This window comes from Podarcis tiliguerta, assembly GCF_965153285.1.
Source record: "Podarcis tiliguerta genome assembly, chromosome: 6".
NCBI classification, from domain to species: domain Eukaryota; kingdom Metazoa; phylum Chordata; class Lepidosauria; order Squamata; family Lacertidae; genus Podarcis; species Podarcis tiliguerta.
In genome coordinates this window covers 49,126,374-49,139,957 of record NC_139539.1, presented here as the reverse complement: position 1 = coordinate 49,139,957, position 13,584 = coordinate 49,126,374, and the positions used below count along the sequence as shown (strand labels likewise).

General features: G+C 42.0%; 1 protein-coding gene across 13 annotated transcripts in view; it reads right to left on the bottom strand.

Moving 5' to 3' along the window:
* ST3GAL3 (ST3 beta-galactoside alpha-2,3-sialyltransferase 3) overlaps positions 1 to 13,584 on the bottom strand; it is a 178,999-nt gene that overhangs the window by 13,238 nt on the left and 152,177 nt on the right. For 12 of the 13 annotated variants that reach the window (XR_014512600.1, XR_014512601.1, XR_014512602.1 and 9 more), the window contains one exon: positions 9,383 to 9,529. The exons of the other annotated variant lie outside the window; for it this stretch is intronic. Coding sequence is in view for 9 of the 12 variants with exons in the window: in XM_083446108.1 (XP_083302234.1) it covers positions 9,383 to 9,529 (147 nt within the window). In the remaining 3 variants the exon portion in view is untranslated. The remainder of the gene's footprint in view (positions 1 to 9,382; positions 9,530 to 13,584) is intronic. 13 annotated transcript variants of the gene reach the window in all.

Sequence of the window (13,584 nt, the reverse complement as noted above, 5' to 3'; positions counted from 1 at the left end):
GCCCTTTCTGGCTTTCAAGAATGTTATCAACAAGCATGGTTAATGGCCAATGATGATGAGAGTTGAAGTTCAGCAACATCTGGAGGGTCAGAGGTTCCACACACCTGCAATAAAGGATCATTTATGCTAGTCTGTTTTTTTACCAAGGAGCAGAAAAAAGCCCAAAAGCAGAAAGTGTGTGTGTGTGTGTGTGTGTGTGTGTGTGTTTGTAGCTGAACAGACAGATAGATAAAAGGTGGGGTGAGTGGGTGGGGTGGGGGGAAGAGAATGAACCACATCAGTCATCACTGCAGGCGCCTAAAAATGTACTATCCTTTTGCAGATCACGATGCCTCAACCCTTTGCCTCCCAAAAGTGACCCTTCTTTCAGCCAGTGATGTTTCTTGCATTTCCAGAGCTATTCACCAGGAAGGCTTGAAGAGCAGCCATGCTGCCAGACCATAAGTCATTAGGCCAGGTTTATATAATGTTTTGAAAGGAGTTTCGCTCTTCATACTTACCAGCAATTACTGGGATTCACTGTGGATAACAATGTGGCACATATTCTCTCATACTTCTTTAACTAATAGTGACACAAGAAAAAACCCCAACCCCAGTATTGTTGGTCTGTTTCTCATCACACTAACATTTGAACATTATGGCACAGACTCAACACTAGCTCCGTCCCTCCCAGTTTTTCCAGTAAATGTATTTGCATACCTTTGTATGTTTCCTGTGATTTGCCTCCCTTTCAGAAACTAAGAGTTATATGTTTAGTTTTGATGATGTGTAGGCAAACTAAGGCCCGGGGGCCAGATCCAGCCCAATCGCCTTCTAAATTCAGCCCACGGACGGTCCGGGAATCAGCGTGTTTTTCCATGAGTAGAATGTGTCCTTTTATTTAAAACGTATCTCTGGGTTATTTGTGGGGTATAGGAATTCATTCATTTCCCCCCCAAAATATAGTCCGGTCCCCCACAAGGGCTGAGGACAGTGGACCGGCCCCCTGCTGAAAAAGTTTGCTGACCCCTGATCTAAAGCTAAAATGTAAGGGTCAACCTAAATGTAATGACAGCAGTTCCCAACGGTTAAGCACGGAAGTATCCCAGTAATGAAAAAGGGATCATATTTTTTTTAAAAAAACAGAAGAGGCTGTTGGATGAGAGAATCTGTTTTTGTTGATAGTTGGATACTATGTCACAGAGCACACCCACTGAAATCAAGCAACCAATTAGTCAACCCTGTATCTTTTAATACTGATTTGGAAACTATTTTGAGCAATGGAAGAGTTGCATATTTGGTTTTTTAAATAAAATTAATATAATACTTTTTTTAAAAACCTTCCCCCATGGTTTACCTCCTTTCAGCCCCCTTCCCTAGGAACATTTTCTCGTATCTACTGTCACATCTGGTGTTAGAGCTCAGGCTGGGAGAAACTTGTTTGCAGAGAGCAGCTGATCAGGAGGCAAGTTCTGTACTCCTGAGCTACACCCAGCCCTTTTCTTTGGAAATCAGATACCCACATCTATCTTTCTACATTACTAGGGTTGGCATGTAAACACCCCCTGGGATAGGTGGGGTGCATGGGTGTGTGATTAAAGCCCCACTATCGAAATTACAGGAGACAAGCTGTGGCATAGAGGCCAACCTAATTTTACAAAGCCCCTGACACCTTTCCAAGTTGCCCTGTTTTTCCATCCTATCGGAATTCCTGCCTTACTGTTCTTTCTCCCTATCTTTTCCTGGGTTCTTAAGAGTGTCTGACTCCTTACTTTTAACAAATGGAAGAAGCAGTAACGTATTTTATTTGATAAAAAACAACAACAGATTTTAAAAGATCCTTTTCCTGTCTGGATAGCTTGGGAAAAAGACTTTCTTTTTTAGCTGTCTCAGAACAAACTGGCAGGTTTCTGCCATATGTATATGTTACAGTCACACTAAAGTCAGAGGGTGGTATTCAACTAGGCTTTATCTGGAGTAGACCCATTCAAATTAATGAATATACCTAAATTAGGTCTACGGCTTTCATTATGTCTACTCTGCGTAAAATGGTAGTAGAATGCCATCCAACTAAAACAAATCCTTTGAATATTTATTTGAAAATAACCCCGTTATATTATAATTTTATGATGTTTAAATGTGTTTTTCTATACCACCATGGTATTTTTTAAGAGCTGGCAGTTTGGAAATATTCTTATAAATAAAAATCAAGCCGAGTGAGGTTCACTGCATAGGACTGGGAATTCTATGCATGGTGAAAACTGAAGCAAGGTCACCTTTATTTTGGATAAGTTAATCCAGGACACTTTTGTTTCTGGTTCTGCCCATTATACTTTCTGGATTCACCCACTGCCCGAATGTGACTATAGAAGAAAAAAGGTTGATCTAGACTATAGAAACTGGGGGGGGAAATCACTGCAGAGGAGTGTTCTGGGGCAAATAAAAAATGGCAAACTTGTTTCCAGGTTGTTCTTTGTAAATTATGTGGACATTTATTGTAAAACAGGACTGAGTAACCTAGCTCATGGGCCTGATCCAGTACCACAAGCAAATTTTCCTGCCACACCTAGTCCCCACTGATCTTGGCAGTGGAAGAAAAAATATAAATGTAGACAAAGCGTCGGAGTGGGTGGAGTTTGCACCCTGTTTGAATTGCAAATTGCCTTCTCCCTAGTCATCAGACTGATCATCTGATGAGCAGAAATGGGGAAATAACCCCCCTCCTCAGCCAATCAACAGGGTTCAGCAGAAGAACTGCCTCACCTTCATAAAGAGAACAGCTTTACAAGTAAAATAAACAATTCTCATAACGAAGTATTTCTCTCTTTTTCAGTTAAATAGATTGTGTATGGAATACGTTTGGGACCAGTTGTGTATGGAATACGTTTGGGACCAGTGTTGTACATACAGCCTATACAACTGTGGATCAAACAGACTTCTACAGTATGTTCTATATAGTGGCCATACTGATAAGACAACATACTTCCAGTATCGCTCTGATTTTCTCCTTTTTTTCAAGAAGCAAGATGTTTCTCTATTTCCTCCAGCAGCATTGTAAACAATGCCAGCTTTGCCACCCTGCAGCAACTGGTATATGCATTCGCATTAGCAATGTAATCTTTTAGTGTTATTTTTTTCTACTCAGAAAAAATAACCCTAAAGTCCTGTCTGTGTAGTGTTTGCTTTTGGGTGGAGATGCTTTTGCCTAGTCATAGCTATACTAAAATTATGGATTCCTCAAGTATATTATCTTGACAAATATCATGTCTAGAGGAAGGAGGACTCAAAAGGAACTCCGGAGTGCTTTCCTTCTTGTCTGAATCTAGAGGAAAATTAAGAGTCATACATGGAAGACTCTAAACAGTTTCAAAATGATTAAGGAAGACCCTTCTACTATGTTGGTGAAGGTCATTTTGATTTTGAGCCTTACAAGGTGCTTGTTTAACAAAATTTTGCTATAGCCCTCATCAATCAGTTATGACTTCACTTATTGACTAAAAGCACTGAAAGGCGGGATCAAGCTCATATCTCACAAAACAACTATGTCAATTGCACCTGAAATTGTGTTTCATAAGATTTGGTATACAAGCATTAAGGATTGGGCTCCCTGCCCAACAGAGCAGTACCCCCTGTACTCCCTCTCAGTGACCCTGAATATTAGATAAACACCTGTTTAAAAAAAACACCACACACCTCAACCCTTTGGCTAAACAAAGTAGACAGAGTCTTTCATCAACAGCTTTATTTGCATAGGCATTGTGCACATCACCTTCAATGTAAGCACAATCTCTCAGCCAACTTTATGCTCATGAGGACCTAAGATGAAAGCTTGAATGTTCATATTTTTGGACCAAAACCAAGCACTTGCTCACATTTTAGATTTTCCAGTATTAGGAGTTATATATGAATTAGCTGTGGGAAAGGTAAAGACACAGCTGAGCTGATCACTGAGTCTTGGAAAGCCCTATGCATAGTGTTCTGCAAGCACCAATCAGCAAATTGTTGGGTTCTGCAAAGCCCTGTACACAGCATTTTGCAAGCGCCAGCAATTACCTTAAAGTCAGGGCTTGAGCAGCACTGTGCACCTAGCATCATACCATGGGGCTGTGGTAGATAACGATATGGCCTTCAGCAAAGGTGGTTCCTGGTGTGAAAGCTCCAACAGGGAGCCACTTGAAAATGCATCTGGAGCAGGATAGGAGAGGCTTCATTGCTCTCAGATATCCTCTGTCCACTGAGATCCACTAGTCTGCCAGGTCCGTATTTAGGGATAAGGTTTTGCAGCTGTCATTCACTCTGCTGGACTCTTTCTCTGAATCTACAGAGAAGAGGTGTTCTTATCTTGCATTAACAGTGCTCAGTGTTTACTAGTTTTGCTTCCTGTCTGCAATCCTCCCAACCACCTCCCAGTGTTTCTAATTCTGGCAGTGGGCTGGATTGGCTACCTTTAAAGATCAGGGTCACCCTCATGGTAAGCAGGGGACCAAGACTGTTACATTTGAAGTGGGTGTCCAATAATGCCTGTTGACTATAAGGCTATTGATGAGGGATATCTGTCTAGATTTTTGGGGAGATGTTTGATAACTATTACAATAAGGATGCAACTATGCAAATTTACTCATGAGTTGTCCCACTGAGTTCTGTGAGTCCTACCTGCTCCATCTAGGCTGGATGCTTCCTGGATGATTTGCATACCTTCATATACATATAATTTACACCACAGATATGTAGCTGGTAGCCAGAAATGCATGATTTCACAGTAACATATTGTGCTTTCAGCATTTTTGCCCTTAAAAATCTGGCAAAACCTTCAGCCTTACATAGTGCAGCAGGTAATAGAAAAAGGCCATTTGTTTCTATCCTGAGGTTTTATCGCTCATGTCTTTGCACAGGAGGGGCCATCTCCACCCAGCTGCAAACAAATGCAATTCATTGGCTTTGTGTGTATTGAGAAGAAATTCCCTAGAGATGAGTCACTGGGTTTTTAAATGGTGTCCAGGGAGATGTCAAGCAGACATTGCGTGTAAATCAATGACACACCTTGAGTTAGGGAACACACACCGTAGCCTGCAGGTCTGTTCCCTCTAAGACACAGCACAATAGAATTGCCGGTTGATGGACATTCCCAGAGAGGCTCCAATTAATGACTGTGCACATGCGCGTGCACGCAAATATACACTTTGGGGACTAGAATTTTCTATTTATTCCTATTATGTAAAAACAATGGAGATTTGGGCTGGGGTTCTTTTACCTTCCTGAACTGAATTTAGCAGAGAGATATATATTATTTTTAGGGACACGGGTGGCGCTGTGGGTTAAACCACAGAGCCTAGGACTTGCCGATCAGAAGGTCAGCAGTTCGAATCCCCGTGACGGAATGAGCTCCCGTTGCTCTGTCCCTGCTCCTATCAACCTAGCAGTTCGAAAGCACATCAAAGTGCAAGTAGATAAATAGGTACCGCTCCTGCGGGAAGGTAAATAGCATTTCCGTGTGCTGCTCTGGTTCACCAGAACCGGCTTAGTCATGCTGGCCACATGACCTGGAAGCTGTATGCCGGCTCCCTCGGCCAATAAAGCAAGATGAACGCCGCAACCCCAGAGTTGGTCACGACTGGACCCAATGGTCAGGGGGCCCTGTACCTTTACCTATATATATTGTTTAGAGTACACAGACCTCTTTTATCAGACTATTCCATCCTTCTCTTTTGTATCAGAACAGAAGTTCTAACAGGGCAGTACACAGGGCAGTACCAAGTGAAACGCAACAAGCAATTTCTTCTCATTTCCTAAAATATCATGGTGGGGAACCTCTGGTCTGTGGGATGAATTGAGCCACTAGCTCTCCCTGTTTGGCATGCAAGGCAATTTCCCCCACGCCACACCCAGCTGCCCTGGGGCAGGTGGAGATGTGGCTGCTGATCCATGAAGAAAGCACGACTGAACTCCCTGTGCATAAACAGATGGGGAGTGGAGGCATGCCTTTCTCTAGGAGTGGGAAGTGGTTTCAATGAAACTACTGTCAATGGAAACCCTCCTGGAGCAAGTTGAGCCCTCACCACACCAGAAAGCAGGTTTTGGCTCTTACGTCATTGTGATGTCAAGTGATTGACAGGTGGGCAACCTCACCCACCTGTCAAATTTGGCCTGCAAAGCCAATCCTAAAAAAAGGTCTGTATTGCAGAGCCAAAAAGGTTCTCCATTCCTGCTATACATGATGCCACACTGGAAGCAAAACACACCTTGTGCTTAGTCACACAGGCCATCATTTTCAAGGTTCTCTCAGTCTTCTGTAGATTGATTTGTCTGAAAATTTACAGAAAATGCATTTTTGCTTGTTGTACACTGGACTTTACTCCCCTGTCCTATGACAAAACAGTTTATACTCAAGTCATTCATTCATCCAATAGTTGTTTTAGGCCTCAAAAATGTTACGCCTACCTTTCTGGATGAATCCCAAAGACTCATTTTAAAAGGCATAGGTTTTAAGTTCAAATGAAACTGTTCAAGGCTTTACTGTACATGTAAATATTACTACAGAATAGAAGAAAGAAAATTATATTCAACACACCCTCATTACCCTTCCCTCCCATTGTTATGGATAATTGTGTCCCAAGAGCTATGATGATTAATTTCCTCCTCTCTTTCACAACACGTATAAACCTTGTACCTATTTGGCACTAACACTGATGTTCAAAAAGCTTCAAAGTTTCATAGACAGAACTGGCTCTTTATGGCATACGGTGGGATATCCTGCCAACAAGCACCTGTAAAGTAAAAGGAGCATATAGAACCTTGCATAAAGGTAAGTAAGGATACAACCTTAGCTGACCCAGTATCAAAAGGACAAAGCTGCTCTTTCCAGAGCTCTGGTTATGAGAGACAATACATGTACTTTTACCATGGATCACTAATAGCACAACATTCTTCTCACCTCTTGGCATTTGCATAGTCTACTGATCATGGAACACCAGTCTTGCAGCACTACAAACTCTCACTTGTTACACTCCTGGGAAAAGCAGAAGATGACAAACCAAGCCACTGCCCCTTTTACCTTTCATCTTAATTCCCAAGTGGCTAACAATTACTAGCTGCCATTAATATTAAAAAGGCGAGGCAAGGCAGAAATGCAATCCCCTCTCATGTAGTTAGATTCCATAATATTATAAACAATTAGTCCAGAGGGGAGAAGAGAAAGCTAGAGAAGAATTAAATATTGATACTTGGGAGCAGATGGCTCTGCTTGTATTAAGGGAAGTGAAACCTAAGAGAACTTGGGTTTGAGAGGTGAGGATTAGCCTGGTACCTACAGACCAGATAATGAGAAAAGGCAATCTACGTGGGAGATGACGTGAAAGCAATTCATTCTTCATACCTCTTTCTAATGGTTCTGCATGTAACCTGGAATCCTTATGGGAAGGCAGAGATACTTCATAAAGGCTGGTCATCCTCCTGCACCTTTGTCTACAGAGCTCCTCATATATCAGTGAGCAGCTCCTCCATTAATATAGTTTGCAGGTCGAGGATGCTTTAATGTTGGACTCTATTGAAGACTGGTCTGTCCATAACAGCTGCATTTGCCTGTAATTTTTACTGACAATCAGGTGCATCTCACAGATTACTTTACTCCCATTGCTTGGCCCCAGCTCCTACCAACATAGCAGTTAGAAAGCACGTCAAAGTGCAAGTAGATAAATAAGTACCACTCCGGCGGGAAGGTAAACAGCGTTTCCGTGTGCTGCTCTGGTTTCGCCAGAAGCGGCTTAGTCATGCTGGTCACATGACCCGGAAAAAACTGTCTGCAGACAAACACCAGCTCCCTCGGCCAGTAAAGCGACATGAGTGCCGCAACCCCAGAGTCGTTCACAACTGGACTTAACCGTCAGGGTTCCTTTACCTTTACCTTTATTGAAGACTGGTCTGTCCATAACAGCTGCATTTGCCTGTCATTTTTACTGACAATCAGATGCGTCTCACAGATTACTTTAGTCTGTAACAGCCATAAGGCAAATATTCATCTCCATAAAACTTTTTGCAGCAAAAATAGTTCAGATATGGGACAAATTGTTTCACTGCTGAATGGGAGTAAGGAAGGGTAAGTTAATCTGTCCTGTCTTCTGCACCAGAGGTGGGGAACCTTTTTCAACCTGAGGGACACATACCCTCATGGACAACCTTCCACGGGCTCCATGCCACTGGTGAGCAGGGTCAGAGGCAAAAGTGAGTGGAGCAACAAGTATGACTCCAAAAGCAACTGAGACAGTGCAGAGTGGGGCCATTGAAGGGTACAGTCTGGGAAGAGTCCTGAGAGCCAGACAGAATGGCTTGAATGGCTGCATCTGGCCCCTGGTCCTGTGGTTCCCCACCCCTGGTCCACATATTTAATGCACAGGGGAGTATAGTCTGGTTTCCAAAGAGGTGAATATCTAATTATTCCAAAATGGTATTCCACTGAAGTAAAAACAACAACAACCAAACAAGTTCTACAATAACATAAAGACTACTAAATTAATTATGGAATGAGTACTCATAGCAAGAATATATTTGGTTAAAATATTGCCTGATTATAGATCTTAATTGTTTCGGCTTTGAAAATTCCCACCACTTGAGTTCAAACCCTGCCATTTTCTCCCTTGGACAGTCAAAACCAACTCCCAGAGCTTTATATGTGTACATCAAATAAATACATATTGCGTGATTCAAACTGTCACAATCCCCCACCCTCAGAACTCACAGAAATGTAGTTCCATTTAGGGATCTCCAATTAAAAAAACTTATTCATAGCCTCACACTATATGGTTTTTCAGCATTGTTCTGGGAAAACCATGATGGTTACAAACTACTTAAAACCAGTTTGGGTCTGTAGCTTGGATGTCGCTTAAGTAGCGATTGTAAGTTACATAAATGGAAAATGGCCAACAACGTCTTGCTAAGGCCCACATTGTTCTTCTAAACTATCTGTTCTCTATCACACTTTCCTGTACCTTTTCCTTTATAATGGCTGGTCGGGAAGTGGGGGGGGGAAAAAAGGATTCTGCTGTAAATGAATCCTTTGAGCGGTACCATGAAATATGAGCTTCCACTATTTGTATGAGTTCCTAGCAGCACAATATCCAGGTGATATTGGATTTGCTTTGTTGTCTTTCCTAGCTTCCTCCATGGAGGGAAAACCACTAGTTAACTATTTTGCTTCATAAATAGCTGGCTCAGTTCAAGGGTCCACAAAGTCTACCATCTTGTTTCTAAAAGTGGCCAATACATGCCTTCAGGAAACCAATGAGAAGTGTAGGAAGAGAGCAGCCCTCCCCCATTGTTTGTTTCCTGCACCTGGTATTCAGAGATATTCTGCTTCTGAACATGGATTTAGCTATCAAGGCTACTGCCTACTGAACATAGAGTACCTTACCTCCTTGATGGCAGACATCTTGATGTTTTCATAGTAATGTAGTGGTGCATTTGGAGAGCTCATGTCATAACCAAATCCAGCCACTGCTACCTCATCACAATTGTGGAGCACCATGGTTATTGCTACACTTCCCAGAGTAGGGATGTTCTGTGGAGGAAAGGGGAAGGAAGCACAATGCAAGCTATTAAGTTAAGTTTTCATTTTCTTAAGCAATAGCATTTTAATGGCACCCAAGTGTGTGTGTGTGTGTGTGTGTGTGTAAAACTAGTGCAAATCCCTATTGGAAATGGGAAGGAAGGATCCATGGCAATTGACAAGAAGAGGAAGGGAGTTAATTGAGAAGAGAAAAATAGCTTTGCAGAACACAGACGGCGAGGAGGGAAGGAGAGAAGAAAGGATTTCAACTGGAACGGCTATGGAAAAACAAAGAGGTATCAAATACTTTCACAATAATCCCCAAGAGAAGAGCCACAGAACATAACTCTGGCATTGAGTGTTGATGGCACACAGCAGCTTCAAAGCAACTGAAGGGAGTCTGACAAAAGAGCAGTGGGCAGGATTCAACTAAGTAGGTGTGCTGGCAGGAATCAGTGCAATGAGTTCTGCTAGTGCAAGGCACTTTCCTCCCTCTCCTCCTCTCCCCTCCCCCCACATTGGCTCAGGGGTGGGTGGGATGGGGTCTGAAGAACCCCCAGAACAGCATGCAGGAGGAGGAGACATTCGATTATTCCACTGGGAAAGCTGAAATGTTTGTACTGATGGAAAAAATGGAAGAGCACAATGTTGTTGAATCCTTCCCAGGATCTTTAAACGAGGCCAATCAGTATTAATGGATCATTTTATTTGTTGTTGGTTCACTTCCTGCTGCTAACAATATGAGGTGGGAGCTGTTTAATAAGTTGGGTTCTGTTGTTAATTGATTATTTAATAAGTAGATGTGTATACATTCAAGAGCTAGAACAATAAGCCATTCGAACTAATATGATAATAGCAATGTGTGTGTCTTCCCTCTGTAGAAAGTTTCCAGTTACTCAGACTTCTTTCAGATGTTGGCACTAGCAAAAATCAGGAGTACCTTAATCTTTAGAGGACAGTACAAACTTCCGCCTTACTATAGTTCTGCCACTTGTCTCATTCCTCTCTCACTGCCTAGCTGCTCAAGGAAGAATCTGTACCAAGGTGATCCTTAATGCAGAATATCTTGCTCCAGATTATGTCTGCCTTAGAGCAGGGGCATATAATTCAAAGCATTCTGAGGGTGACTTTTACACTTTTATTAATGTAAGATGGTGACATCAGTAGTTTGGCTAGCATTTTGTAACACAGTTTTGTCTGTATATATTAACTTTAAATGATTCATTATATACAGTCCTAAACATTCCTTTGCCATCTTAAAAGTTTTGATTTGCCCCGTAAGGATAAATAAGCAGGCCACTGACCCTTATAAATCCAAACATCTGAATTTCTACAGACAAAATCCAACACCTACTCTTATTTTTGTTTCCCATCTCACAAGTCTTTTTGCATCATCACCTCCCTGCTGCCTCTCTTCTTCTCTTTATCTCACAGATCTATGTGCACCACCATTTTTTCCTTCACTCTTCCTTTTTACCATGTTTTCTTCTCTATCATTTGGTTCCTTATGTTTGTTCTTTCATGCTCACCTCAGTGACAACAACAGCATATAAAATTTTCACCCTCCCAACAATTCATATGCAGAGGGAATACAAACATACAAACATCATTTGATCTGTAGGCTGCCTTTCTATAGTTAAAACCATGCTCAAGGTGGCTTACGACATGGAATCTTTTACATAATTACAAATAGAACACAAGTAGGCATAAACAATAAAAAGCACAACCAAAAGTATGCAACTAAATTGAACAATTTCCATATAAATCATGGTAAGATCTAAAAACAAAGATACAAAAACTAATATTAATAACAGTAACAACCCCGCCAACAACCCTCATCCCTGCCCCACAAACAGTACTCCAACCTAGTAATCTGTTCAGCAACCTCAGCTTTTGTAGCTGGAGTCAGTCACGGTCCCGTCCTCCCAGGCCAGGTGCAAGGCAGGAGCAGCTCTTCTAGAACTCACAGCCAAGATCTCAGACACAAAAGAAGCCATGCAGTGGGGGTGGCTTGTGGTTGAAGCAGGCATGTAGATTCTGGCAGCAGCACCTCACACCTCTAGATCCAAGAAGGAGCAATGCAGATTATACAACTCTTCTATCTCCACTATAATTGCTTGACTTGACCAGGGTGAGAAAGACCCACAAGGAATGGGTATTCAAATTATTCAAGGGAGCTGCAAATAATTGTGGGGGGGGGGGGGAGAGGAGGAATTGGTCTGTGAGGTTTTTGTTATGTCAATCTGTGCTAGTGAAAGCAGTATCACAGAGTTTATACACAGCCCTGATTTTAAATCTTGGACATCATGTTAGCAACCAGGTGTTCTGAGCAACATGACTGCATGTCTTACACCAGGGTGTCCCAAACTGTGATCCACGGACCGCCAGTGTTGCAAGCTTCATTCAAATGGTCCACAGTGTGTCTTTGGATTTGTGTTTGAAGGTGGGAGATGGGACATCCATTGCATTAAATATTCACATTTATTTTTATTGCTCCTTTTATTTCTTATATTGTACTTTAATGTATTACAAATTTCTATGGAATTAAAATTGCTAGAACAGGCAAAAAAATCATTAAGTGGTCCACCAATACCTTCAGCAACTTTCAAATGATTCATGGGATGTGGGGGGAGTTCGAAAATTGCTGACATACACATATACCAGTCGCAATGGAGAGAAGCAGAAGCAGTTTGAAGCAGGGCATAGCAGTTACAGGATCAGACGCTTCAGAACAGTGTACAGTGGTACCTCGGGTTAAGAACTCAATTCATTCTGGAGGTCCGTTCTTAACCTGAAACTGTTCTTAACCTGAGGTACCACTTTAGCTAATGGGGCCTCCTGCTGCCGCCGTGCCGCCTGAGCACAATTTCTGTTCTCATCCTGAAGCAAAGTTCTTAACCCGAGGTACTATTTCTGGGTTAGCGGAGCCTGTAACCTGAAGTGTCTGTAACCTGAAGCGTCTGTAGCCCGAGGTACCACTGTAAATCCTATGCATGGTGACACTATGACACCCGCTAACTCACACTGTATTTCTGTAAAGCAAGGAGAGCAACATTTTCTGCAGCAGTGGGTTTGATGTATGAGAAAATTCCTGTTGCTTCAGTGCCTTGCCAGCTTTATGGGGTGTGGGGGTCATTTCTATGTCACTGCTTTTTGGATTGGGAGGAAATGGTTGCAGTAAATCTCTTTGGAGAAATACCTGACACCTACATTGTGTATAGAGGTTTTAGTTGTTATTTGATCCAATGGTGGGGGACAGGCAACCTATAATGCTGATTCCTCAAAAGAATAATGAGCAAAATGTGATTCTTTTGGTCTAACAGTTGTCACAAGTCTTCAAGACAGCTCTCTGCAATTTGTCTTGTTAAAACCAGCCAACTCTACATGGTTAACAACAGAGGGTTATAATCAACCTCCTTGTCTGAAAACTAGTTCCAGTTCCTAAAACACAGCATCTAACACCCTTGCGGTCACTATAAACACAATCAATGAGACTGACTATAAATCCAATTAAACATACATACCAACATACAAAACAACGAGACACAATTCTAGCCAAACTTCTGAGGCTGGATGAAAAATGAACCCTAATGGGCTTTGACATCCCTAAGGAATGGCTGTTGGAGTTTCAAACCACAGTCCATTCTTGTCCCTGAAGCCCAGACTCTCAGCCCCCTTTGAGGTTCACATTTGCATCTGTCTGAGATCACTTGCAAGAATTAGTATTTTAAACTCTTTTGTTACTTCCAGAAGCCCTGTATATTGAGCATCCATCCAGATTTGTTTGCATAAAGTTTGTGGGGAGGTTGTAAGACATTGGTTATTTACTGAGCATGCATTCTGATTTGTTTGTGCCAATGTTATAAGATGGTGTGGCAAACGTTATTCCACATTTTCCAGTGCATGTACCTGCTACTTTCTTTTTCATAAAAAATCTGATTCTTTAGGGAAGTGAGTTTGTTGTGAAAGAGTACCAAATCAAACCTGAATTTGCTGGTATGTGATTGAATCCTACCCAAAAACAGCAAGCCTCTGGAAGGTCCCTTTGTTCAGGGAACATGTCTTGG